The sequence below is a fragment of the Neoarius graeffei genome, chromosome 20 (genome assembly GCF_027579695.1).
Source record: "Neoarius graeffei isolate fNeoGra1 chromosome 20, fNeoGra1.pri, whole genome shotgun sequence".
Lineage (NCBI taxonomy): Eukaryota > Metazoa > Chordata > Actinopteri > Siluriformes > Ariidae > Neoarius > Neoarius graeffei.
The window spans coordinates 9,643,115-9,670,160 of record NC_083588.1 but is presented as its reverse complement, the minus strand read 5'-3'; the positions used below and the strand labels follow the sequence as shown (position 1 = coordinate 9,670,160).

Sequence of the window (27,046 nt, the reverse complement as noted above, 5' to 3'; positions counted from 1 at the left end):
CAAAGATCACTCCAAGAGCAAGGTGTGTAATAGTCGGTGAGGTCACAAAAGACCTGTAACAGTTCTAACGAAGGGTGGAGCACAGAGGACGGCAGGACAGAGGTCAGGTTCGTAAACAAGGCTTTTATTGCCACACTTTTCAGTGAAACATCAGTGACTAACACACACACACACACACACACACACACACAACCGGCGTCTGGTTCGGGGATGAGCCCTCTTCTCTCGCTCCCCCTCCTTAAGTAGGGCGCGGTCACTGGGAAGACACACACAAATGCAGGTTAATTGACATCAGGTGTAGTGATTCTGCCACTTACCTTCCCTGACTCTGCCCTCCTGTCACAGACCGGCGCTTGACCATGCCCCCACTGCCACATAACCCCATTGCCCAACTCAGGCTGGGCGGCCGTCCGGCCTGCAGCCGACTCCCCCCCCCGACGGGAGAGGAAGTCCGCCACGACCATCTGCGCCCCCGGTCTGTGGACCACCTTGAAATTAAAGGGTTGGAGTGCCAGATACCAACAGGTGATCCGCGCGTTGGCATCCTTCATGCGGTGGAGCCACTGGAGGGGCGCGTGGTCCGAACAGAGGGTGAAGGGGCGCCCCAGCAGGTAGTAACGGAGGGCGAGGACCGCCCACTTGATTGCCAGACACTCTTTTTCTATTGTGCTGTAGCGCCCCTCACGCACCGACAGCTTCCTACTGATGTATAGGACTGGGCGGTCCTCCTCCTCCACCTCCTGGGACAAAACAGCCCCCAGCACTCTGTCCGACGCATCCGTCTGTAACATAAAGGGGAGAGAAAAGTCAGGGGAGTGTAAAAGTGGCCCCCCACACAGTGCGGCCTTTACCTCAGAAAAAGCCCGCTGGCATTGCTCCGTCCTCTGGACCAGATCTGGTGCCCCCTTTTTAGTGAGATCAGTCAGCAGGCTGGTGACGTCCGAATAATTAGGTATAAACGTCCGAGAATAGCCAGCCAGCCCCAGGAACTGTCTCACCCCCTTTTTGGTCTTGGGCCTTGGGCAGGCCGCAATTGCTGCGGTCTTGTTAATTTGGGGACGCACCTGCCCGTTGCCCAAAAGGAAGCCCAGATACCGTACTTCCACCCGCCCAATCGCACACTTCTTCGGGTTGGCTGTGAGACCCGCTTGCCTCAGTGACCTAAGGACGGCCCTCAGATGTTCGAGATGCCTCAGCCAGTCATTACTATAGATGATTATGTCGTCGAGGTAGGCGGCCGCAAAGGTGGCGTGGGGGCGGAGGACCCTGTCCATCAGCCGCTGAAATGTAGCAGGCGCCCCGAACAGCCTGAACGGAAGTGTGACGAATTGGTGTAAACCTAACTGTGTGGAAAAGGTCGCTTTTTCTCGGGATAGTGGAGTCAAGGGGATCTGCCAATATCCCTTCGTTAAATCCAGCATCAAATAAAAATGAGCAGTGCCTAGTCGATCGAGCAACTCATCAATACGAGGCATTGGGTACTGTACGCGTCGAATTTAGACACCGCGTTGACTTTTCTATAGTCCACACAGAACCGGACCGACCCGTCGGCCTTGGGTACCAAGACCACCGGGCTGCTCCAGTCACTGTGGGACTCCTCGACGATGCCCATTTCGAGCATGGCCTCGAGTTCATCCCGAACCACTTTTTTCTTGTGTTCGGGTAGCCTGTAAGGGCGGCTATGCACTACCACCCCCAGGGTCATCTCAATGTGGTGCTCTATGAGGTTGGTGCGGCCGGGCAGGGGCGAGAACACGTCCGACAACTCGGTCTGCAACTGGGCAACCTCCGCGAGTTGGGTCGGGGAGAGGTGGTCTCCACAGGGGACCGGAGAGGTACGTGATGCCAATGTTCCATTTTGAACCTCCGGCCCCAGCTCCGCCTTCTCCGGAACCACCACCACCAATGCCACGGGGACCTCCTCGTTCCAGAGTTTGAGTAGGTTGAGGTGGTAAACCTGTAGCGCCCCACCCCGTCCGTTCACCTCACCTCATAGTCGACGTCCCCGACTCGCCGTGTGACCTCAAAGGGTCCTTGCCACTTGGCCACTAATTTAGAGCTCTATGTGGGCAACAGTATGAGTACTTTATCTCCCGGTGCAAACTCTCTAAGGCACGTACCCTTGTCGTACAGGCGGGTTTGCCATTCTTAGGCCTGCCGCAAATTCTCCTGGGTTAGGTGCGTGAGTGTGTGAAGTTTTGCGCGGTGGTCAATAACATACTCAATTTCATTTTTACTTGGTGAAGGTCCCTCCTCCCAATTTTCCCGCAGCACATCTAAAATGCCACGGGGCTTATGCCCATATAATAATTCAAATGGGGAGAACCCCGTGGAGGCTTGGGGGACCTCTCGCACTGCAAATAACAAGGGTTCGAGTCATTTATCCCAGTTACGTGCGTCCTCACTTACGAATTTTTTAATTATGTTCTTGAGGGTGCAATTAAACCGTTCAACTAAACCGTCCGTTTGTGGGTGATACATGCTGGTGCGGATCGGCTTAATACCCAACAACCCATACAGTTCGTTCAGCGTTCGTGACATAACTGAGGTGCCTTGATCAGTCAGAATCTCTTTCAGGATTCCAACTTGGGAGATGACGCGGAAGAGTGCCTCTGCAATACTGCATGCTGAGATACTGCGAAGAGGCATGGCTTCTGGGTATTGTGTTGCATAGTCCACCAGAACTAATATAAAGCGGTACCCTCGTGTTGACCGATCTAATGGCCCGATGAGATCCATCCCAATTCTTTCGAATGGGGTCTCGAGTATCGGTAGAGGGCGCAAAAGCGCTTTTGGAATGGCCACTGGATTTACTAACTGGCATTCGCGGCACGCCGTACACCACCTACGGACATCGCCGCGAATCCCCGGCCAATAGAATCGGGCCATTATTCAGGCTAGTGTCTTATCCTGCCCTAAGTGTCCAGCCATGGGATTAAAGTGAGCCACCTGGAATACCAATTCCTGGGAGCTCTTCGGAATTAAAAGCTGCGTGACTTGCTCTTTAGTTTGAGTGTCCTGCATCACTTGGTATAATCTATCCTTCATAATTGCGAAGTAGGGGAAGGCCGGGGTGGCACTCGGCTGGAGCGTTTGACCATCGATTACTCTCACTTGGTCAAACGCATGCCGCAGAGTCTCGTCTCGTGACTGCTCTAATGGGAAATCCGCGAGGGATTCCCCAACAGAGAGAGGAGGGGCCGGCAGCTCCTCACTCTGACGTGGAGATGACATAGATGGCTCTGTGATAGCTGCTCCCACCAAAGCGACACCAGGACCTCCCCCTGTTAAATGGCAGGACCCACTCTTCACTAAGTGTGTCATTAAATCCTGAAATCTCGGCCAATCAGTCCCCAAAATTATAGAGTGGGTAAGGCGAGGATTAACCGCCGCCTTCACTATAAATTTTTCCCCTCAGAAAAAAATGTGGACTGACACCAAAGGGTAGCTGTGAACGTCCCCGTGCACACACAACATCTTCACCCCCTGTGCTCCCCCCAATGCCTCGTTTTGCACCAGGCTTTGGTGAATTGAGGTCTGATTACAACCAGAATCCACCAACGCCTGATATGCATCCCCTTGAATACTCACCGGTATGCGATACGCTCTGGCCCGATCGAGGGTGGCTCCTGGTGCGTCGGGGATCCGAACCACCAGGCCCACCTCCATTACCGTACACTGTTGTTGGAGGTGACCCGGCTCCCTGCAGCGCCAGCAAAATGGCCCGGGCTTCCTCTCCGCACCGGTGTTCTGGAGCTCACTCACCTGAGGGGGGGAGAGACAGACACAGAAGGGAGAAACAGGAGGGCATCACGGGTGTGGCAGGCCAGCACAGGTGGCGCCAGCCCCCACCTCCATGGTGGGGGAATGGGGCGAGGACGAGACACAGGCGGAGAGGGAGAGAGAGAGAGAGAGAGAGAGAGAAGAGGAGAGGAGAGAAGAGGCTGTCTGCTGTCCTGCCGCTGGGGCAGCCGCCATATGGTCCTCCGCCAGCTCAATTGCCTGATCCAGCGACGCCGGGTGGTGGCACTGGACCCACTCTACGGTTCCTGCTGGCAAGCGAGCGACGAATTGCTCCAGTACCACCTGGTCGATGATCCCCTCGGCGTCGTGGTTGTCGGCCCTCAACCACCGCCAGCAGGCATCCCGGAGTTGCTGGCCAAACGCGAACGGCAGGCCGACTTCCTCCAAGCGCAAAGTGCAGAAGCGCTGACGCTGCTGTTCCGGGGTGTGCCCCACACACTGGAGGACGGCCCGGCGGAGGTCCGTGTAGGCCAGCCGGCGGTCGGTGGGGAGCTGTTGCGTGGCCAGCTGTGCCTCTCCCGTTAGCAGGGGGAGGAGGCGCGCCACGCGCTGCTCCATTGGCCACCCCGAGGTCTCCGCGACTTGCTCGAAGAGCGTGATAAATGTCTCGGGGTCATCCTGCGGGCCCATCTTGGTTAGGGTGAGGGGGGACGGGCCCGCGATGGGAGCGCTGGTGGACCCCGCTGACGCGAGGAGGTGCCGGAACACCTCACGATCTTCTTGCTGGGCCAGCACCAGGGCCTCGAAGTGCTGCTCCTGTTCCTTTCGGAGGGTGACTAGCACCTGGTGCTGGCTTTGCTGGGCCATGGCGAGGGCGTGGACCAGTTTGGCGAATGGGGAGGACTCCATGGGGCCGATCGGCTGCTGTGCTCCAGGGCCCGGGTTTCAGCACCACTGTAACAGTTCTAACAAAGGGTGGAGCACAGAGGACAGCAGGACAGAGATCAGGTTCCTTTTATAGCCACACTTTTCAGTGAAACATCAGTGACTAACACAGACACACACACACACACACACACAACCGGCGTCTAGTTCGGGGATGAGCCCTTTGCTCTCGCTCCCCCTCCTTAAGTAGGGCGCGGCCAATGGGAAGACACACACAAACGCATGTTAATTGACATCAGGTGTAGTGATTCTGCCACTTACCTTCCCTGACTCCGCCCTCCTGTCACAGACCGGCGCATGACCACGCCCCCACTGCCACAGGACCCCAGGGTAACTTCTAAGCAACTGAAGGCCTCTCTCACATTGGCTAATGTTTGAGTCCACCATCAGGAGAACACTGAACAACAGTGGTGTGCATGGCAGGGTTGCAAGGAGAAAGACACTGCTCTCCAAAAAGAACATTGCTGCCCATCTGCAGTTTTCTCCAGATCATGTGGACAAGCCAGAAGGCTATTGGAAAGATGTGTTGTGGATGGATGAGACCAAAATACAACTTTTTGGTTTAAATGAGAAGCGTTATGTTTGGAGAAAGGAAAACACTGCATTCCAGCATAAGAACCTTATCCCATCTGTGAAACATGGTGGTGGTAGTATCATGGTTTGGGCCTGTTTTGCTGCATCTGGGCCAGGATAGCTTGCCATCATTGATGGAACAATTAATTCTGAATCATATCAGCGAATTCTAAAGGAAAATGTCAGGACATCTGTCCATGAACTGAATCTCAAGAGAAGGTGGGTCATACAGCAAGACAGCGACCCTAAGCACACAAGTCGTTCTACCAAAGAATGGTTAAAGAAGAATAAAGTTAATGTTTTAGAATGGCCAAGTCAAAGTCCTGACCTTAATCCAATCGAAATGCTGTGGAAGGACCTGAAATGATCAGTTCATGTGAGGAAACCCACCAACATCCCAGAGTTGAAGCTGTTCTGTACGGAGAAATGGGTTAAAAATCCTCCAAGCCGGTGTGCAGGACTGATCAACAGTTACTGGAAACGTTTAGTTGCAGTTTTTGCTGCACAAGGGGGTCACACCAGATACTGAAAGCAAAGATTCACATACTTTTGCCACCCACAGATATGTAATATTGGATAATTTTCCTCAATAAATAAATGACCAAGTATAATATTTTTGTCTCATTTGTTTAACTGTGTTCTTTTTTATCTACTTTTAGGACTTGTGTGAAAATCTGAGGATGTTTTAGGTCATATTTTTCCAGAAATATAGAAAATTCTAAAGGGTTCACAAACTTTCAAGCATCTATCTATCTATCTATCTATCTATCTATCTATCTATCTATCTATCTATCTATCTATCTATCTATCTATCAACAGAGCAGTAATACAGGTGTTTCAAAAAATTCGAGATTACTTGAGATGTAAATCTCAATATCCCAGAAATTACATAATCGAGGCAAATGAAACTGAACAGGCTGAATGTTGAGCAATAAAATATCTCATCTCATCTCATTATCTCTAGCCGCTTTATCCTTCTACAGGGTCGCAGGCAAGCTGGAGCCTATCCCAGCTGACTACGGGCGAAAGGCGGGGTACACCCTGGACAAGTTGCCAGGTCATCACAGGGCTGACACATAGACACAGACAACCATTCACATTCACACCTACGGTCAATTTAGAGTCACCAGTTAACCTAACCTGTATGTCTTTGGACTGTGGGGGAAACCGGAGCACCCGGAGGAAACCCACGCGGACACGGGGAGAACATGCAAACTCCGCACAGAAAGGCCCTCGCCGGCCACGGGGCTCGAACCCAGGACCTTCTTGCTGTGAGGCGACAGCGCTAACCACTACACCACCGTGCCGCCCCGCAATAAAATATTTGTTCCTCAAATTTTGAATGAGAAATTCAAAAGGTATGTGGATTCCATGAACGATTTCACAAATTTTCAATATGCACGCCGCCTGAGTCACAGACACAACCTTCCTCTTTGAACTTTTTGTGCCATGTTCAAATCTTCATTGCAGTTCGTGCATTTTTAGAGAATTCTCTCATAAATGCACGCTGCACAGTCTTGTTCGACTGTATTCGAGAGTACTCTAACACACAAAACACCTTTTCTTTTCCAGTGAATGGCATTTCTATACCTAAAAAGATAAAAACAAAAAATATTCATCGTAAATTTTGACCTGATTCCACACATGCTGTTAAAATTTGAGGTCACTTGAATGAGAATTGGCAAAGTTATTAGATTGTGAAATGATTGCAAATTTTTTGAAACACCCTGTATCATCACAGACGCTCAGTCCGTCCATCTGATTGTGTTTTACTCAAGAACGCAACTTGAACAAAGGTAACAAAACGCAGGTGGGGATCTGTAACAGCTGAGAAATGCTGTGAGAACACAAACAAGCTCATTTCAAGCTCAATTTCTTCAAGAAAGAAAGAAAGAAAGCTCTACCCAACTGCATATGAATAGAATTAAAAGCATGCCTCATCTTTTGTCTTGGGATTTGAATTTGTTTGGAACTTGTTCATTCTGTTCACTCAGAATAATTTTTTGTATTTGGTCATTTCCCTCGTGTACATCTATGTTCATCCTTCATGTCTGAAGACCACTGAACAGCTGTGGTTATTATCTGTGTGTTTTTAGATGGCTAATGAATCCTATTTTGCCATGAAAGGCACAGTTACAGTCAGGGCATGTGATGTTGCAGTCTGGGACTGGAGGGACTCGTGTTTTCCGGGCTGCCCTTTTCTCCTCAGGTATGCGTGCGAGTTCCTTTTCTAAGAACAGACTGTCGTGGAAGAGTACATTCAAGAGGTGCTTCAATAAGGCTAAATCCATGTGTCCACGTCTCCAACATCTACAGACTACTTCTTCGTTGAGAAGAAACGGGGGGGTCTCCAACCATGCATTGATTGCACTGGTCAACAATTTTTTCAAAAGTTGTCTGCTTCAGAGATTAAAATGGCTGTTTGTTATGAAATTTGATGCGTTGAATTCAAATATGACAATTAAAACAGCTGATTGGCTACGACTTCCAAGATATTTAAGATTTTACATTTTATACTTCTGTACATTGTGTAGATAGTAACATTTTAAGTATAAATTGTAAACCTAGGTCTCTTCATGCGTTTATGGTTGATTTACATGATATTTCACCTGTTCTCTTTATGTAACACTAGAAAATCAGCAAAAAGCTTACATAAATAAAATCTACAGTTGTGGTCAGAAGTTTACATTCAGTGACATGAATGTCATCTTGGATATGAATATCATGGCAATATTTGGGCTTTCAGTAATTTCTTTAAACTGTTCTTTTTCTGTGGCAGAATGATTGTACAGCATACTGTACATATTTAATTTAAAATAAAAACCCTTGAACCATATTTTTAATTTCTTTGATTATTTTCACGACTCTTTGGATTTGTCCTTGTTGTTTTTTTTGCATACTTTGTGTCATGTGTGGCCTCTTGGCTTTTGAATTTTGGAATTGTCTCAGCTTTGTGTAGTGAAGCTGACTGGAGAATCAATTTCAGCTCGTATTACATATTTTCAGACTCACAACCAGGGGTGTAACGATCACCCTGCACTCCAGTCACAATTCGATTCACTTGATCAAACTGGCTTCATGATTCGATTCAACTGATTCTCTGAATATTTCAAACAAAAATGTTAACGATGGAAACATTATGACTCAAAAGACTCCTTCTTTATTTCTGAATCATAAACAATGCAAAGCTACGTCTGTTTTTTGTCTGTATAAAATGAAATAATTCAAAAATGGTGACAATTTTAAATTCTAACCAAAATGGATGACAGGTTCAACATGTCTTAAAAATAAATATCGAAATTCTCATCTCATCATCTCTAGCCGCTTTATCCTTCTACAGGGTCGCAGGCAAGCTGGAGCCTATCCCAGCTGACTACGGGCAAAAGGCGGGGTACACCTGGACAAGTCGCCAGGTCATCACAGGGCTGACACATAGACACAGACAACCATTCACACCTACGGTCAATTTAGAGTCACCAGTTAACCTAACCTGCATGTCTTTGGACTGTGGGAGAAACCGGAGCACCCGGAGGAAACCCACGCGGAGAACATGCAAACTCCGCACAGAAAGGCCCTCGCCGGCCACGGGGCTCGAACCCGGACCTTCTTGCTGTGAGGCGACAGCGCTAACCACTACACCACCATGCCGCCATGTCGAAATTCTTCCCCCCCAAAAAAGTATAGAAACAAAGTAAGTCTCGGACCCAGGTAAACATTTGACTGACTGAAAAATGAAGTCCATAGCAGCACCTGAGGCATCATTTTAACTGGAAACAGAGCTCCAAAGTCAGCTAAAATGACCATCTTCCACAGCCTCATTCTGGGGCACTGGAGATCGCAGAAACACAAAGTTGGTGTCATTTGAAAGCTAATTCAGAGCTTGTTTTAACGGATATAACATGGTTGTGTAACCAGATAATCAAAGATGTGCGTCAGTCACTGATCTGGAGATATTGGTCATTTCACAAGTGTAAATGAAAGAATGCGTCACATGACTGGCATGCTCTCTCTCTATTTTAACAGTATGAGTTGCGCAGGTTGGAAGCTTTGGCGTTCAGATGGTGCAATTAAATTTTATGTAGAATTAAGTGACTTTTGATTTCCACAATCACATTTTTGCATCGTGAAACATCGTGTCAAAATGTATCATCACACCCATATTGTGTCTCGCTGGTTTCCCTGCACCCTGACTATTTCATACCCCACAGTGGTGACAAGTGCATGTTCTTTGATTGGTTTGTCGGCCTCTCTGTTGTTGCAGCAACGCCATTTTTTTTTGCCAACATTTTTTTATAGAATAAATTTCAAGAATGCTGTAGCACCGTAGCACAGGCTGTTACAGGCATCTAATTTAGTTTGTGTTTCTCGTATCAAAATCAGATTTGAAATCTGAAATGCAGCCTGTAATCCATACAAATGAAAATCCTGTCAGCATCAGTTTACCTGGCAACAATAATTGAACAATTAAGACAACTTGTAGTCTTATTTGATCATATATTAAATGACAGTAAGGCTCTGTGATGTGCGTAATACAGTGTGTAAATTTTTCACATTGTTAAGTTTAGTTGCCTGCAATGTTGTAGTCGAGTCACTAAACCTCGAGTCTGAGTCCAGTCTCGAGTCCCCAGTGTTCAAGTCCAAGTCATTAAAAAAAATTTCACAATACTCCAACCGCACTATTTGATGGTCATTAACATTAGTTTGTTCCTGAACATGACATATGAACAGGTGAATGTGTTTCTCTTTGTCAGGGAGTGTGAAGTATTCTGTCAGAGATGGTTGGAAGACGGATGTGAGTGCAGAAGGTGTGTTTATTAACACAAGTGAAGACAGGTAAACAATCCAGAACGGCAGGCAAAATCATAAAACAGTGAAACAGGCGATAGGTCAAGCGAGGCACAACAGGCTATCGTAGATGAGGCAGAATCAAAGAGGAGAAACAGGAAATCCGGGATCAGGAAAGGAAATAAGGCTCGGTAATGTGTCAGGAACACCATTCAATACTTCACAAAGTAAGTTTGTTTTCACAGTTTTTATACAGGTGTGCTGATTGCGTCTTAATCCTGTGCAGGTACGAGTTGTTTACGGTACAAGCGCCAAGCAGACTCTCACCAGACTCTGTCCAGAGTGCACCCGAGAGTCTTTCCTATGCACGCACCAAGGCGCACAGGTGTGAAACTCTTGCACAAAATTAATACAAAAATTTATGTCGATATAAATATCTTATGACAAATTATTATGGCATGTTACAAAAGATAAAGAAAAGATCGAGTCCTCGTTTCCAATTTACGAGTCTGAATGCAGTTAATGCACGAGTCCGAGTCCAAGTCCGAGTCATCGGTGCTCAAGTCCGAGTCAAGTCACGAGTCCTTAAAATCAGGGCACGAGTCATTCTCGAGTACTACAAACCTGGTTACCTGTTTGGTCGGGCAATACGTCACATCAGTGGAACCATAAAAGCAGACAGCAATAGCATAAGAATAACAAGTTTTATTCCATATATAATAATAAATATCTACTTCTCTGGCAACATATTGAGCCTTCCCCAGGTTGAAGAAATTGACTGTGTAAAATGTACACCGCTCACTTGTTTTCTCCATGCATTAAATAAAACAATAAGACCCTGACTCAGATGAAGAAAAGATGAATCTAAGGTAAAATATAACAGTACAAGTCCAAGACTTTTCAGATAAAACCTATTTGAATGTTGTTTACACACTGAATAGAGAGGAATGTGTCAGTTTTCCAAAAGTCAATGGACTGAATTTTCTACAAAAAACTTGCAACAGTAAATTAAATTTATTTTGAATGTACCGAAACCAGTTGTAACATTCTGTCCATTTCTTTCGGGAAGAAAGCAGGAAGTGGGCAATTGAAGAAATGTGACTTACTTCCTCTTTTTATTTCAAGTGTATTATTTGTGATGTGAAATATGACTGGCAGTTTCACCCCATCTACATTGTTTCCAAGAGCTCACACTGTGTGCACGCATGTGTGTGTGTGTGTGTGTGGGTCTGAGTGTTAAGACCTCCAGCTAGTAAAAAGCTTGAGAGAGAACTGCACTGTGTTTATTTCCCTTCAGTTGGTTTGTGGGCTTCTGGATTTTTTTTTTTTACCTCTTTTCTCTGGACTTACCAAGGGAAACAAATGCAGGACGTCTTTGGGATCCTGTTGATGTTCACAGGAGCTGCATCAGGTAGGTTTCCTCCAGAAGCATGACTTATTTATGCTTAAGAAACTTTTTCTTTTCTTTTTTTAAATGAGGATTTGCTGTCATGTTTTACTCAGACACACTTTGGCCTGAAGAGTTTTCACAACCTTCATTGTGGCTGTTCATAATTCTGGTTGAAAAACTGAAGTGCTGTCTGAACATTAAAAAAACAAAAAACAAAACATTCTTAATATAACAGGAAATATCAAAAAATAAAAATGTTCTGGGATTCTATAGAATATAGTGTTCTCAAATAATGGTGGGAAATGGAATAGATGTCATGTTGGGAAAAATATCAAAAATAAAAACAAATAATATGTTGATACAGAAATGTCAGAGAGAGAGAGAGTGAGAGAAGAGAGATTTTGCTTGGATTTAATCTGTGAAGCAAAATTAAAATTTGACATTCATTATCAGCGAATAGAATCATTGACTAAACATCATTGTTATTACTTTGCTAATGAAGCTTTGCTTTTCCACTGTAGGTTCGTATAATTTAACGATAATTGTCGATGGAATCATCGAACCACACCCCACATTTAATATTCAAAGGCCAGTCCTAAAAATATACAAATTTTCAAACTGAGTAACAGGATGACATTAAACAGACAGTTCCTTTCCTACCATGCAGACACATGGCATTGATTCATTTTTTTTAAATTAATTTTATATCAGTAACTTTCATATTTGGGTGAATTTGCACCCAGGTTTTCATTAAACTGTGACGGTCATTTACTTTAGATCAAATTTGGTCTTTGTTCAAGCAGATTACTCATTATCAACACAAAAGGACATATTATTATTTCTGTATTTAAGACTTGTAAAAAATAAAAAAGCCCTGCATTCTAGCTCTTTTGTAACACTGGAGTGAAGTTTACATCCATCAGAGGAGTGTAATAATAATTTCAGTGTGTCATAATATTAAAGGAATGTTGGTGGATTTTTTTTTCCTCTGCAGGTTTGCTGTTTCAGGATCCTGTTGTCTGTAGATTTACTCAGACGAACCAGTGTTATGTGGCTCTGGGACAACAACTGCACCTGAACATGCCCCTGGAGGAAAGGCTTGATCTTCTGTTCATCAGTGAGACATTTGGTGCTCATCGAATTTTAAGCTATAGAAAAGCCGATAGTCTCCCACCAAAACCACTTCTCCCAAGATGGCAGTTTGTTAATGATAATAAAACTCTGATCCTCAGCAGTGTAGAGAGGAGTGACTCTGGAAATTACACTTTATTCACCTTTGATGCAAAAGGGAATCCTCAAGGCGATTATAATCTCCAGCTGATCATTGAAGGTAGGACCTCACAACCTTGCATCACCTCACACAGCACACTCCAACATTTACAAGTTATTTGATAAAATATAGAAAATACAAATCATTCATAATAAATATATAAATAAATATATATGAATAAATATAAATAAATAAATACATAAATAAATATATTCTAAAAAAAACCTTTCACCACATTAATTCTTAGACTATCAGCATTACTTTATGAAACGAATGTTTAAAAATCTTTTGATGATTAATCTTCGTTTGTTGGTCCTTTTCTATTGCATGGTACCGACTTGACTCGACTCAGTTCACTTTTGGGATCAGCAGTTCGTTTTCCACTCCAGCTTGTTGTCATAGCAACGCCACATAAAATTGCAGTGACGTCATCTTGAACACAACACAAACAGGAACATCTTAATTATTATTATTATTATTGTTATTATTATTATTATTACTCACGTGCATGTTTTTGTGTGCGTGCACAAGAAATGGTGTTCTGTCAAGCTGAAGTTACAATAATTTGTCACGTTTCGAATGTGCAAACAAGCAAGAAAAAAAAGCTGTATTTGTCAAACACATCCCTGTGTGTGAGCTGTGACTATAGAAACATAATTTATTCAAATGATTGCATGAACATGAACATATGAAAATCATGCACACCTTCTTCTGACCTATCAGATTTCAGCATTCGATCTCACTGTGGTATCCCACTCTATCGTTTAATATACTCGAGGCACTAAGCCTGCAATTTGATCCACAGTATATCTGAAATTTAATATGCATTTCAGGATCATGTGTTTTATTTCAATTCAATTTTTAAAAGCACAGTTTATTCTATTCACGTCAAGAGAGATAGAAAATTAAGGCTTGTGAGGGAACATGAGTGTAGAATGCAAGTTATAACAGGAACCACATCTGCTCCTGTTTTGCAGATGTTGAAACCCAAAATACTTTCTTTAAAATGACTTTAAAAACAAACAAACAGTGGCAAGCATGTAATTGTCTCAAATTGCTGTAATATAAGAGGAATAAAACACTTCAGTGCACACTGTTCGTGAACGTTTTCGAGGTTCTGTAACAGCAGGTCCTGAAGTCTTTTATTCCTGAAATGAATTATCTCAGTAAATGAATCTATAAGTTCATTCGATGCACTTGTTAAACATCAACAATCAAACAGACCAGTCAGAGAACCAATAGGAACAGGGGAACAGGGAACCCAGGGCTCTGACCTCCAATATTAATACATGCGTGATATCGTAAAGTACACAAGCTCACAGGATGAAATGAGATGAAGCATCAAGATTTGTTGGAAGCAATGACTGGAAGGAAAGTAGGAATGAGAAAAAAAGCAGAGCTCTTTCATGATATTCATTTTATTTCTGTAATCTGTATTCTGCAGCTAAAGTGTCTTCAGTAAAAGTGTCCTGCAGCTGCTTGGCAACTGAAGTCATGAAAGTGGATTGTTCTGCTGATGGAGACAACCTCCGCTTCACCTGGACTTCTGATTCAAACACACTCGTTCAATTGGAGAATGCGACCAGGAGTTTCAAACTGGTTAAAGACTATCATGGAAGTGTCACCTGCCATGTAGAAAATCACGTCAGCCGTGAAACCGATACCACTGAACTCTGCACATGTCCTGGTGAGTCTGTCTTTTCTCAAGAATAATTTCAAGAGCAGTAACAACAACGATAAAGTAACTCTGTTCAGGGTCATGACTCATGCTTTCTGAGAGAAAGAAAAAAAAAATCCCTGATCATTTGCAGAGGAGATGATCTCAGCAAACCCTCCTTTAAAATCTTAATTGAACTCATCCACTTCACATCATAATGTATGTCTATGCATGCACATGTATGCACTTCCTCCGAGGAGCGTAGCACCAAGTCGGCTATAAGCCATGTACTTTGAGTGGAATAACTGTTTTATTCTATCCACATTCCCTGGATTTTGAGAAACAGAACATTTTTACTGTTTGCAAATTCGATAAATAAAACTTCATCTAAAACATCCAACAAAATAATTTCCACTAAGTATGTAAACAAACTGGCGAAATGACAGCAGCAATTTGTGAAAAATGCTATCATAATAATAATTCTTGAAAAACAAAAAAGATACATTCTTACCATCAAACACATTTGTTCCCTATTTTGTTGCTTTTTTGTATTTTTTGGGGTTTTGTTTTCGAGTAGAGTTTTTATTTTGTCCTCGGTTGGTTTAACAATGCGCTCCGCCATTTTGTTTTTCTCTCCTCATGGTATATGAGGTGATATCCTCGTCATGGAGTAGCCAATCAGAGTGCATGATTGCTCATATCCAATGAATGTGGATAGAATAAATATGTGTGTATACACAAACACACACACACACACTCTCACTGACCACTTTACTACCAGCCACACCTGCTCAATCATGCAATTATCTAACCAGACAATCATGTAATGTAGCAGAAGCACAATTGATAAAATCATGCAGATACAGGTCAAGAGCTTCAGGTCATGGAAAAATACCAAGTTTTGGTGAACTGTGTCCATGACAGCCTCAGAGTCTTGGCTGACATGAGTAGAAACCCAATGTGGGTTTATGCTGTTGGAGCTCCACCTCATGGTTTGATGTTGTGTGCATGCTGAGATACTTTTCTGCGAGCCACGGTTGGAAAGAGTGATTACATGAGTTACTATATCCTTCCTTGAAGCTTGAACCAATCTCTGTAGAACTGCTGTGTGTGAAAATCCCAGGAGGTCAGCAGTTTCTGAAATACTCAAACCAGCCCATAGAGAGCCAACAACCCTGCCACGGTTAAATGGCACAACCCTGCCATTGTGCTTCTGCCTCATGATTGGCTGATTAGATTAATGCAGAATGTACAGGTGTGCCTAATAAAGTAGCCAGTGAGTGTGTATATAAGTTCTGAGATCCGTTTTGCATTGGACCGCAACATAACACTGCAGATTTTTTTATTTTCCAAAAACAGCATGGGTTCTGAATGATTAATTCCTTATGTCACACACTGGATGCATTTTACATGTCTCTTGCAAATCTGGGAGAGTCTGAGAGACTGATGAGAGGGTTCCTGGACACTATAGTCAGGGAACAAGGCCTGTTTAAATTGATTGATTGATTGATTGATTGATTGATTGATTGATTGATTGATTGATTGCTTTATTCCGAACAGTAAAGAAAATAAATAAATCAATCAATAAATAAATGCAATAATCAAAACATAGTCATGAACAAATGGGATAGCATAGCCACAAGGCAATAACATAATAATGTTCGGAAAGGATTAGGAAGAAGTAAATAACTTATCAAATCCTAACCCTCTATATGACCACTAATAAAACGTCACTTCGCCATAATAAATATACATAAAAGAAAACAAAAGCAACGAACAAAAAAGAAAACCTACCAACATACCAAGACATACCAACATGGTATAATATAGACCAAATCAATCATATATACAGATACTTATTATGTTGTACATATACACACACATACAATACATATATCCAGTACAAACATATACACATATCCAGTACATACACATACATATAATTATACACACACACACACACACACACACACACACACACACACACACATATCATATAGATATATAATGAGTATATATATATATATATATATATATATATATATATATATATATATATATATATATATATATATATTCATTATGATATAAATATATATCCGTACATACCCAAATATTTATATACACTTATATCAATAGCATGTTATTGTAATTCCTCCCCCCTATACCTCATAAAGATCTGTTCCTTATACCTTTTTTTTAACTGGTTTATAGTTGTACATTCCATGAGCTCTACATTCAAACTGTTCCATAGCTTTACTCCACAAATAGAAATACTGAACATTTTTAACATTGTCCTTGCACTGCGAATTTTAAATTTCAATTTCCCCCTAAAATTATAGCCCCCCTCTCTATCCAAGAACATTGTTTGGATATTCCTTGGTACTTTATAATTCCTTACTTTGTACATTATTAAGGCAGTTTTATATTCTATAATATCCCTGAATTTTAAACATTTTGAATTTAAGAATAGTGAATTAGTATGATCTCGGTAACCAGCACTATGAATTATTCTTATAGCTCTTTTTTGAAGTATAATTATTGCATGAAGTGAACATTTATATGTATTTCCCCACACCACTGAGCAGTAATTTAAGTACGGTAAAACCAGGGAACAGTAAAGAATGCGGAGTGATTTATAGTCCAGGACTTGCTTAGCTTTACTCAAAACAGATATGCTTCTTGATAGAAAATACATACTAATTAAACAATGTATTTCCAAGTAATTCTATCATCTATTATTACCCAAAGAAATGTATTATTAGAAACTCTTTCAATGTCAACACCATCTACCTGTACATTTATTGCCTTATTTATTTTATAATTATTAAATAACATGATTTTTGTTTTAGACAGATTTAATGATAATTTATTTCGATCAAACCAACTTTTTAACCTGCACAGTTCTGAAGAGATTATGTTTTCTAACTCATGTAAATTTGTTCCAGAACAGAACATATTCATGCCATCTGCAAATAATACCATCTTAAATTTCTTAGACACATTGCACATATCATTTATATAAAGAATGAACAGTTTAGGACCCAATACTGACCCCTGGGGGACACCACAAGCAATGTTCAAACAAGATGACAGAATCACCCAACTTCACAAATTGTGTCCTGGTGCTCAAATAACTCCTGACCCAATTTAATACAACTCCCCTGATCCCATATTGTTCCATCTTATTAATTAATACATCATGATTCATAATATCAAAAGCTTTTTGGAGATCAATACATATCCCAGCAACATATTTATCATCATCTATAGAGTTACTGATTTCTTCAATTGATTCCATTCATGCCAGCTCTATTGATCTATTTGCTCTAAATCCATATTGACTATCACTGAGTAGTTTGTATTTTTCAATGAATTTATCTAATCTGTTATTGAATAGTTTTTCAAAAAATTTTGAAGAATTGAGGAAGTAAAGAAACAGGTCTGTAATTTGTGAAGTTGTGTTTGTCTCCAGATTTATACAATGGAATTACTTTTGCTATTTTCATATTGCTTGGAAATGTACCGGTTTGAAATGACAAGTTACAGATGCATGTTAATGGGTTAGAAATCCCCCCATTCACAGTTTTCACTAGTTTCATTCTGATATCATTACAATCTGTGGATATTTTATTACTACATTTATTAACTATATCAATAATTTCCCTCTCATCTACTGGTGTAAGAAACATAGAACAAGAATTCCTCTTGACAATATTATCAATACAATAATCATTTGTTACCGGATCAGACATATTTTGAGCTAAGCTTGGTCCAACATTTACAAAAAAATTATTAAAACTATTAGCAACTACATCCATGTTATAATTTTCGATATCTTTGTCATTAAAGTATTTAGGGTAATGTATTTGTCCAGAGCCATCTTTAATAATACTATTTAATATATTCCATATTCCTTGAATATTATTTTTGCTATTATCTATTAATTTACCATAATAATCCTTCCTACATCTCCTTATGATATTCATTAACTTTTTTTATATTTTTTATATTTATTTTCTGCCTCTTTGGTTCTTAATTTAATAAAATCTCTACATAGAGTGTTTTTCTTCTTGCAGGCATTTTGTAATCCCTTAGTAATCCAAGGTTGGTCATTATAGTTTGGTTTTGTACTATATTGCTTCAGTGGGCAATTCTTATCATACAATAGTTTGAATATACTTAAAAAGTTATCATATGCTCCATCAATGCTATTCTCTGTATAAACTGATTCCCAGTCTTGCAGGAATAAATGATTATTTAACGCAAACATGGCTTCCTCTGTCCTGACTCTTCTGTACTTAATTTTAAGGTCTGTCACATTTCTCTTGCAATTACAGTCATAACTTGTAAAAACAGGCGGCACGGTGGTGTAGTGGTTAGCGCTGTCGCCTCACAGCAAGAAGGTCCTGGGTTCGAGCCCCGGGGCCGGCGAGGGCCTTTCTGTGTGGAGTTTGCATGTTGTCCGCGTGGGTTTCCTCCGGGTGATCCGGTTTCCCCCACAGTCCAAAGACATGCAGGTTAGGTTAACTGGTGACTCTAAATTGACCGTAGGTGTGAATGTGAGTGTGAATGGTTGTCTGTGTCTATGTGTCAGCCCTGTGATGACCTGGCGACTTGTCCAGGGTGTACCCCGCCTTTCGCCCGTAGTCAGCTGGGATAGGCTCCAGCTTGCCTGCGACCCTGTAGAAGGATAAAGCGGCTAGAGATAATGAGATGAGACTTGTAAAAACTGGTCGATGATCACTGATATCATTGATTAATATTCCACTTATAATGTTATTATCTATGTCATTGGTAAATATATTATCTATTAAAGTAGCACTTTGGTCAGTAATTCTGGTGGGTCTGGTAATTTTTGGGTGAAGACTCATACTGTACATGGTACTAATAAATTCCTCAGTCATACTGTGCTTATTAGGGTTCAACAGATCAATATGTGTATTCCCACAAATGAAGATAACTTTTTTATTATCTACAGTAAATGTCTTTTCTCCCCAGTCCTTAAACGTAGTATCACAGTACATATCTGTGAGTGGAAAAAGTATGTGAACCTTTTCAGTATCTGGTGAGACCCCCTTGTGCAGCAATAACTGCAACTAAACGTTTCCGGTAACTGTTGATCAGTCCTGCACATTGGCGTGGAGGAATTTTAACCCATTCCTCTGTAAAGAACAACTTCAACTCTGGGATGTTGGTCGGTTTCCTCACATGAACTGCTCGCTTCAGGTCCTTCCACAACATTTTGATTGGATTAAGGTCAGGACTTTGACTTGGCCATTCCAAAACATTAACTTGATTCTTCTTTAACCATTCTTTGGTAGAACGACTTGTGTGCTTGGGGTCATTGTCTTGCTGCATGACCCACCTTCTCTTGAGATTCAGATCATGGACAGATGTCCTGACATTTTCCTTTAGAATTTGCTGGTATCATTCAGAATTCATTGTTCCATCCATGGTGGCAAGCCGTCCTAGCCCGGATGCAGCAAAACAGGCCCAAACCGTGATACTACCACCACCATGTTTCACAGAGGGGATAAGGTTCTTATGCCAGAATGCGGTGTTTTCCTTTCTCCAAACATAACACTTCTTATTTAAACCAAAAAGTTCTATTTTGGTCTCATTCGTCCACAAAACATTTTTCCAATAGCCTTCTGGCTTGTCCATGTGATCTTTAGCAAACTGCAGATGAGCAACAATGTTCTTTTTGGAGGGCAGTGGCTTTCTCCTTGCAGTCCTGCCATGCACACCATTGTTATTCAGTGTTCTCCTGATGGTGGACTCATGAACATTAACATTAGCCAATGTGAGAGAGGCCTTCAGTTGCTTAGAAGTTAACCTGGGGTCCTTTGTGACATCGCCGACTATTACACACCTTGCTCTTGGAGTGATCTTTGTTGGTTGACCACTCCTGGGTAGGGTAACAATGTTCTTGAATTTCCTCCATTTGTACACAATCTGTCTGACTGTGGATTGGTGGAGTCCAAACTCTTTAGAGATGGTTTTGTAACCTTTTCCAGCCTGATGAGCATCAACAACACTTTTTCTGAGGTCCTCAGAAATCTCCTTTGTTCGTGCCATGATACACTTCCACAAACATGTGTCATGAAGATCAGACTTTGATAGATCCCTGTTCTTTCAATAAAACAGGGTGCCCACTCACACCTGATCGTCATCCCATTGATTGAAAACAACTGACTCTAATTTCACTTTCAAATGAACTGCTAATCCTAGGGGTTCACATACTTTTGCCACTCATAGATATGTCATATTGGATCATTTTCCTCAATAAATAAATGACCAAGTATAATATTTTTGTTTCGTTTATTTAACTGGGTTCTCTTTATCTATGTTTAGGACTTGTGTGAAAATCTGATGATGTTTTAGGTCAGGGCTTTTCAAAGTGTGGGGCACGCCCCCCCTGGGGGGCGCCAGAGTTCTTCGGGGGGGGCGCAACGTGAGAGACAAAATGGATCGGTTTTTAGTACCTAAAGCTACAGTGAGTGAGAAGACAAAGTCTGGGCCAAGCAAAAAAACAGAGCCTCCAGGATGTTGCGATTTGCAACTTCAGCCCAAATTCAACCAATCCCCGCGAATTCAGGGCAGTGTTGCAATTATATCCAATCACCGCAACTTTCCCGCAAATTTGACCAATCGTTGGCGTCGTCTTGAGGTGACGTCGACAAACTACCTTCCGCCTTACTTCCGTGTATTCAAGAGAAGCAGCATGCGTGTCGTGTTGCCATATTGGACGATTTCAAGTGCATTTTGGCGGGTTTTGAACCTATTTTGGACTGAAAAACGTCACCAGTATCTGGCAACACTGAAAGTGTGTTATGTTTACAGTGAAGGACTGTGTGCACTTTATTTTTTTTTTACTTAATACAAGAAGTTAATGGATGCCAACATTTTTGCCAAATTGATATTTTATTTTCCATTGTTTAGGCAGCTTCAGCATCATACTGTGAGATTCTGTTCAAATTGTTTTTTTTTTCTTCTTTGAAGCCTGAGCCATTTATTTTATTAGTTTATAATTATTGTTTTAGTCTTCAGGAGAGACTGCCTGCACACAGTACTAGTATTAATAGGTTTTTTTTTTCTTACATGAAAGCTGAGGCATTTATATTATATTTTAAGGTAACTTCATGTTGTGCTGTGAGGTTCTATGCACTTTAACTTTTGAACCAACAGGTGCATTTGGATAAGTAAAGCCTATTTTTCTGCATTTTTGTAGTCCTGGTAATCTTTTATATTGGTAAAGTTGTTTATAGGACCATTTCTCTGTTTTTTTTAATCAATAGTTTTTCAGTAATAACTTAATATTTAACATATCACTCAATTTTAATCACAAAAAGAGAAAATCACAACAATTTCTCGCAACTTTCACTTCCTCCCGCAATGTAATCGCAACAAAAACCTAAAAAACACCTCAAATTTCATCGCAATTTTTTTGGAAAACCCCCGCAACATCAGACATTTTAGCCCGCAACAATCACAGAAAAGGCCCGCGGAATCCTGTGGGGACTGGAAAAAGAAGGAAGTATGACCACGATTATTTAAAGTTTGGATTTTCATGGACTGGATCTGAAGATGCTCCACTGCCACAGTGTGCTGTCTGCCAAGAGGTGCTAGCTAACGATGCTATGGGATGTTTAAAATGTGTAAAACAAGATGTTTAAAAAAGCACAGATGTTTAAAATGTGAAAAAGAAAAAAATGTGTACAACAACCATTTTTTTTAAAATACGAAAGGAACATTAAGTATAGCAACAACAAAAATTGTAAGGGGGGGCACTGTTGTTTATTTGCTCTCCGAGGGGGGGCTCACTCTCCCACACTTTGAAAACCCCTGTTTTAGGTCATATTTATGCAGAAAAATAGAACATTTTAAAGGGTTCACAAACTTTCAAGCACCACTGTACAGCTAATTAATACATTTCTACTTTTTTCAATATTAATTTCAATTGTTAAACATTCTAATAAATTATCAGTCACCATTGTCATGCCAACTATTAACTTATAATTCAAATGACAGTCCACATACACCGCCAGTCCTCCACCTTTATTTTTCCTCTTTATATAATTAAATTCATATCCAGCCAGTTCTAAATCCACTCCTTTCTCCAGGTCAATCCAGGTCTCCGATATGGCAATTATGTTGAATGGATGTGTAAACTGACTTAAGTATTTCTTGATGTGGTTGAAGTCAGCCTACATGCTTCTGCTGTTGAAGTGTATTATTGATAATTTTCCCACAACCTTAGTGGACTGATTGGACTGTTCCTCTCTGTAATAGTGGCAATTGCCATTAATGGTTGAGAAAAAAATTATTGTCCAGGTCTATGTCATTTTCTATATCCAATAGTTTATGGTCAGTGAATTCATGTGGTTTCAGTTCGAGGTTTTCATAATCAACAAGCATTTGCGTGAGCTGAGTAGTGTTCCGAGTAATGGATGAAAAAGTTATTTCAGTGTGTGTCATGGTTGAGTTTGGTGGAGTGTCACATCGGTATTGATTAACATACAGTCCCAATAGCCATCACTGGTACTGTATTTGTCCAAGTCCTCGATGTTTTGTATGACCAGAACTCGAGCCTCCTCTGGTGTATGGTTCAGCTTAATGAATACTTTGCAGTTGGTGATCCATGTCGATTGAATTTTATTTTCTTTCTTCAGATGATGTGTTTTAATGGCAATGCCAGCATTGCATTTTGGCAGGTGCTCGTTGATGTAGACGTTTGTACCTTTCAGTTTCCGTCCTTGTTTCAGCACTGCAGCTTTATGTTTTCGAAAGACGAATCTCATGATGATGGCAGTGTTTTCCTTGTCTCTCCTGGGTAGAATGTTACAGGCCTCGATGTTGCTGCAATCAATATCAATTCCCTTTGAATGTATGAATGCTGAGACTTCTTGCTCCCCTGAGTTGCTGCCCAGTTCATCAGATTCTCCCTCCCTTGTCACCGCTTTCGCATATGACCTGGGTTTAATCTGAATCCCAGTGACGATGCCATCGTTCATCCTGGTGTACTGTTCTGGTTCAGCAACTCTGCTTTCCAGGTGAGCGAGACGCCGCCGGTCCTTCTCAGCATTCTGCAGCCTGAGCGACTTCACTTCCGTCACCTGGTCCATGATGGTTTTCTGTTGTTGTTTAACAACAGAAAGTTCCTCTGCCAGAAAGTCGAGTGACTTTTTAATGTCCTCGCCTTCCTTGGCTGTAAAGTTCTTTTTTTGGAGGCCTAATTCACCAATAAAGCCATCCAATTAGTTGAAATGTTTGGAGAGTCGTTTCCTCACCTCACTGCCTTTCTGAAGTTTCCCACCAGAGGAAGTGACATTGCATTTAGAGAGTTAACATACTTAAAAAATAACCACAAATAATGATGGGATGGTATACTGGTCTGATGACACGCCCTAACAAGGAGTTTCTATATATTGCAGATAATAAAAGCCTCACCATATTTCATGCACAAATAATGTTTGAGTGGCTTCCAAAACCACACAATGTAATTGCAGAGCAAATAGATGTCATGTCGAGGCTTCACTCTTCCCCATCCTCAACTTTCAGTTTTTTTTCTGACATCTCTAATACCGGGCGGCACGGTGGTGTAGTGGTTAGCGCTGTCGCCTCATAGCAAGAAGGTCCTGGGTTCGAGCCCCGGGGCCAGCGAGGGCCTTTCTGTGTGGAGTTTGCATGTTCTCCCCGTGTCCACGTGGGTTTCCTCTGGGTGTTCCGGTTTCCCCCACAGTCCAAAGACATGCAGGTTAGGTTAACTGGTGACTCTAAATTGACCGTGAGTGTGAATGGTTGTCTGTGTCTATGTGTCAGCCCTATGATGACCTGGTGACTTGTCCAGGGTGTACCCCGCCTTTCGCCCGTAGTCAGCTGAGATAGGCTCCAGCTTGCCTGCGACCCTGTAGAAGGATAAAGCGGCTTGAGATAATGAGATGAGATCTCTAATACCTACAAATTGACCAACTCCCATGTGTTACACCCTGTAGCCCATTTGTTTCAAGACACAATTTTTGAGATGTAATTTGGAACTTTATCAGTCCAGCAGTTTCACTGATATATGTGGTGTGTGGTGCTGGTACAAGTGTATAACATCCTGCAGTGTAAATGGGGTACTTTCTGATCACTTTATTGGACATATCTATCGTGCTCGTAGCTATTGTCTGGATATTTCGTAATCCAGCACTGACGTTGTGGTGTCTGAAACCTCCAGCAGCACTGCTGCGCATGATACACTCCTACCAGCACCACAGACATACACCGTCATGTCAGTATCACTGCTCCGCTGAGAACGATCCATCACCCAAATAATATCTGGTCAGTTGTGTGTTGGAATACAGAAGGGCTGAGCGACCAAGTGTTCGGGGTGGTACGGTGACCTGATAAAACAGATAATGCATGTAGATACAACAAAGAGTGGGGTCCAAAGGTCTGAGCCAAAATTGAAGAAAAAAAAGTTTTTGAATTGTGAAATATTTCAAACAAAGAAAGCAAATGTTTGAGGTCTTGAATATTCAAGATACTCGAAGATTTCTAGATCCATATTTAAATGTAAGGCAATTACTCAAAAACTCTGAAATTCATCTAAATGTTTCAAAGATTCTCTTTCCCACTCGAAGTTATTGTCAGGAATATAATTTGCAATGAAAAATCTTGAGTTAAATTCAAAAAGAGGTGGGATGGTGGTGGAGTGGTTAGCACTGTCGCCTCACAGCAAGAACGTCCAGGTTCGAGCCCTGTGGCGGGCGAGGTCCTTTCTGTGCAGAGTTTGCATGTTCTCCTTGTGGGTTTCCTCCAGGTGCTCTGGTTTCCCCCAAAGACATGCAGGTTAGGTTAAGTGGTGACTCTAAATTGACTGTAGATGTGAATGGCTGTCTGTGTCTATGTGTTGACCCTGTGATGAATGTTACACTCCGACCAGCACCACATACATACACAGGTATCAAATTCTACACTGTGCAGGCTTTTCTTTTCCATCATCAGTGTTCACATGGAGCTTTAAAGGAGTCAAAAACAAGTGCAGTTTTCACAGTGCAATTTAAGGAGGAGTGATCTGACAAAAATATTATCTCACAAGCTACTGAAAGACAATACGATTCTGCAATATGCAATATGTATTTTTACATGTGTTAATTCATTTTCTCTTTGAAAAAGAAACTTCTCCCTCACTGCCCAAAGCACTGAGCTCTTGGCATAAACTGAAACACTGCCAGACCCAGAGGCAGAAGGAATCAAAATTTCCATTTCATTTTGCAGATCCGCATTTCCAAAAAGTAAAAGCTGTGAAGTTGTTCAGCAGTGCAGATAAATTAGTGAATTTGTTGCAAGATTTGATGCCCTTATCACCGAGTTTGTCAATGATGTTGGAATTAAAACGTTTATTCATTGTTTAACCATTAAAACACCTACTGTATTGGCGACAACAGATTCCCTCCTCTCGTCTCAACCACATGCTTTGTGAAACTTTCTGCAAAGAATCCTCAAAATAAACTGAATAAAAGGAAAAGCCTGAGAAATATCTGTTTTGGTATTTGTATCTGTATAGAACATGGTGATTCTGTTCACTCAGAATAATAGATTTGTATTTAGTCATTTCCCTCGTGGATGTGTTTGAAGAAGGGAGAGAGAGACAGAATTAAATGAAATAAAATAAAGACAGCAAAAGTCAAGAGTGAGGAAACACCAACTTATAAAAGAATTCAATATCACCAGTTTCTTGTGCTGCTTTTCATGAGATACTCTGCTGACCATGATGATCTTTTTTTCTTTCTGCAGTCATCAGTTCCACACAGTGTAATAATGGTGAGTCTGTCAGTTCCTCTATTTTTTGGACGTTCTTAATTCCTGGATGTGGTAATTCCCTCCCTGAGACGAACGATTACTTACTTTTTACGTACTTAGAATTAATTACTTCTTTCTCTTTCTCAGGTTTAATGGTGTTTGTGTCTGTGTGGCTTTTTGAAGTCATCATCCTGCTGTCGCTGTTAATGGGAGCGTTTTATATTTACACCAGAATCTAGAGGAAGCAGCGAATAACTGAGAGTAAGACCATCATATTTACTCGCTTGGAAAATTCACACATTACACGAGTCCACATTTAAGTACAGAGTATCTGCTCAAATGTAAAGACAGAAAATGTCACGTCTGAAGCTTCCATGCTGATGTCGGTGCGTTGATCACATGAGTGACATTTCCTTCCACAGATCAGGATCAGGAAGCTCTGTAAACCTGGATCAGGAACAGAAGAATCAGTCCATGGTTGCTCTCCTCCATCCAGGAACTCATCCACACTGAACCTCCAGAAAAATATAACCATCAGTAACAGATGGGTAACAGAGAAACAAATTTAATTCCTCAGTCCACATCAACTTTTCAAAAACTAAACCAGCCTCATGATTCCTGCAGATTTCTTGATGAACCAAGTGTTAATTTTTCGAGGTGTTTCTCTTCAGCATTTTGTTATTTTTATTTCATATCTGTTGAATTGTTGCAAGATCATTCCGTTAGACGAAGTAACTGTGAGTGATATTCCACCCAAACTCGCTCGTCTCTGACCCAAAACAAAACTTCACTGACTGTGAAAAAAATCTTTTCTTAGCTTATATATGTATAAGCTAAGAAAAGCTTATATATATATTTTTTTTCAAATAATCAAAACTATCGAGCAATAGTA

General features: G+C 41.6%; 1 protein-coding gene across 1 annotated transcript; it reads left to right on the top strand.

The window, feature by feature from the left end:
• The first annotated feature begins 11,296 nt into the window (after window positions 1–11,296).
• Window positions 11,297–26,756, top strand: LOC132868362 (uncharacterized). The gene is made up of 6 exons (XM_060901195.1): window positions 11,297–11,458; window positions 12,432–12,767; window positions 14,152–14,394; window positions 26,149–26,175; window positions 26,302–26,415; window positions 26,577–26,756. Exons 1-5 carry the CDS (start codon window positions 11,410–11,412, stop codon window positions 26,391–26,393), a joined length of 747 nt encoding a protein of 248 aa, XP_060757178.1. The 5' UTR covers window positions 11,297–11,409; the 3' UTR covers window positions 26,394–26,415; window positions 26,577–26,756.
• Window positions 26,757–27,046: the final 290 nt, after the last annotated feature.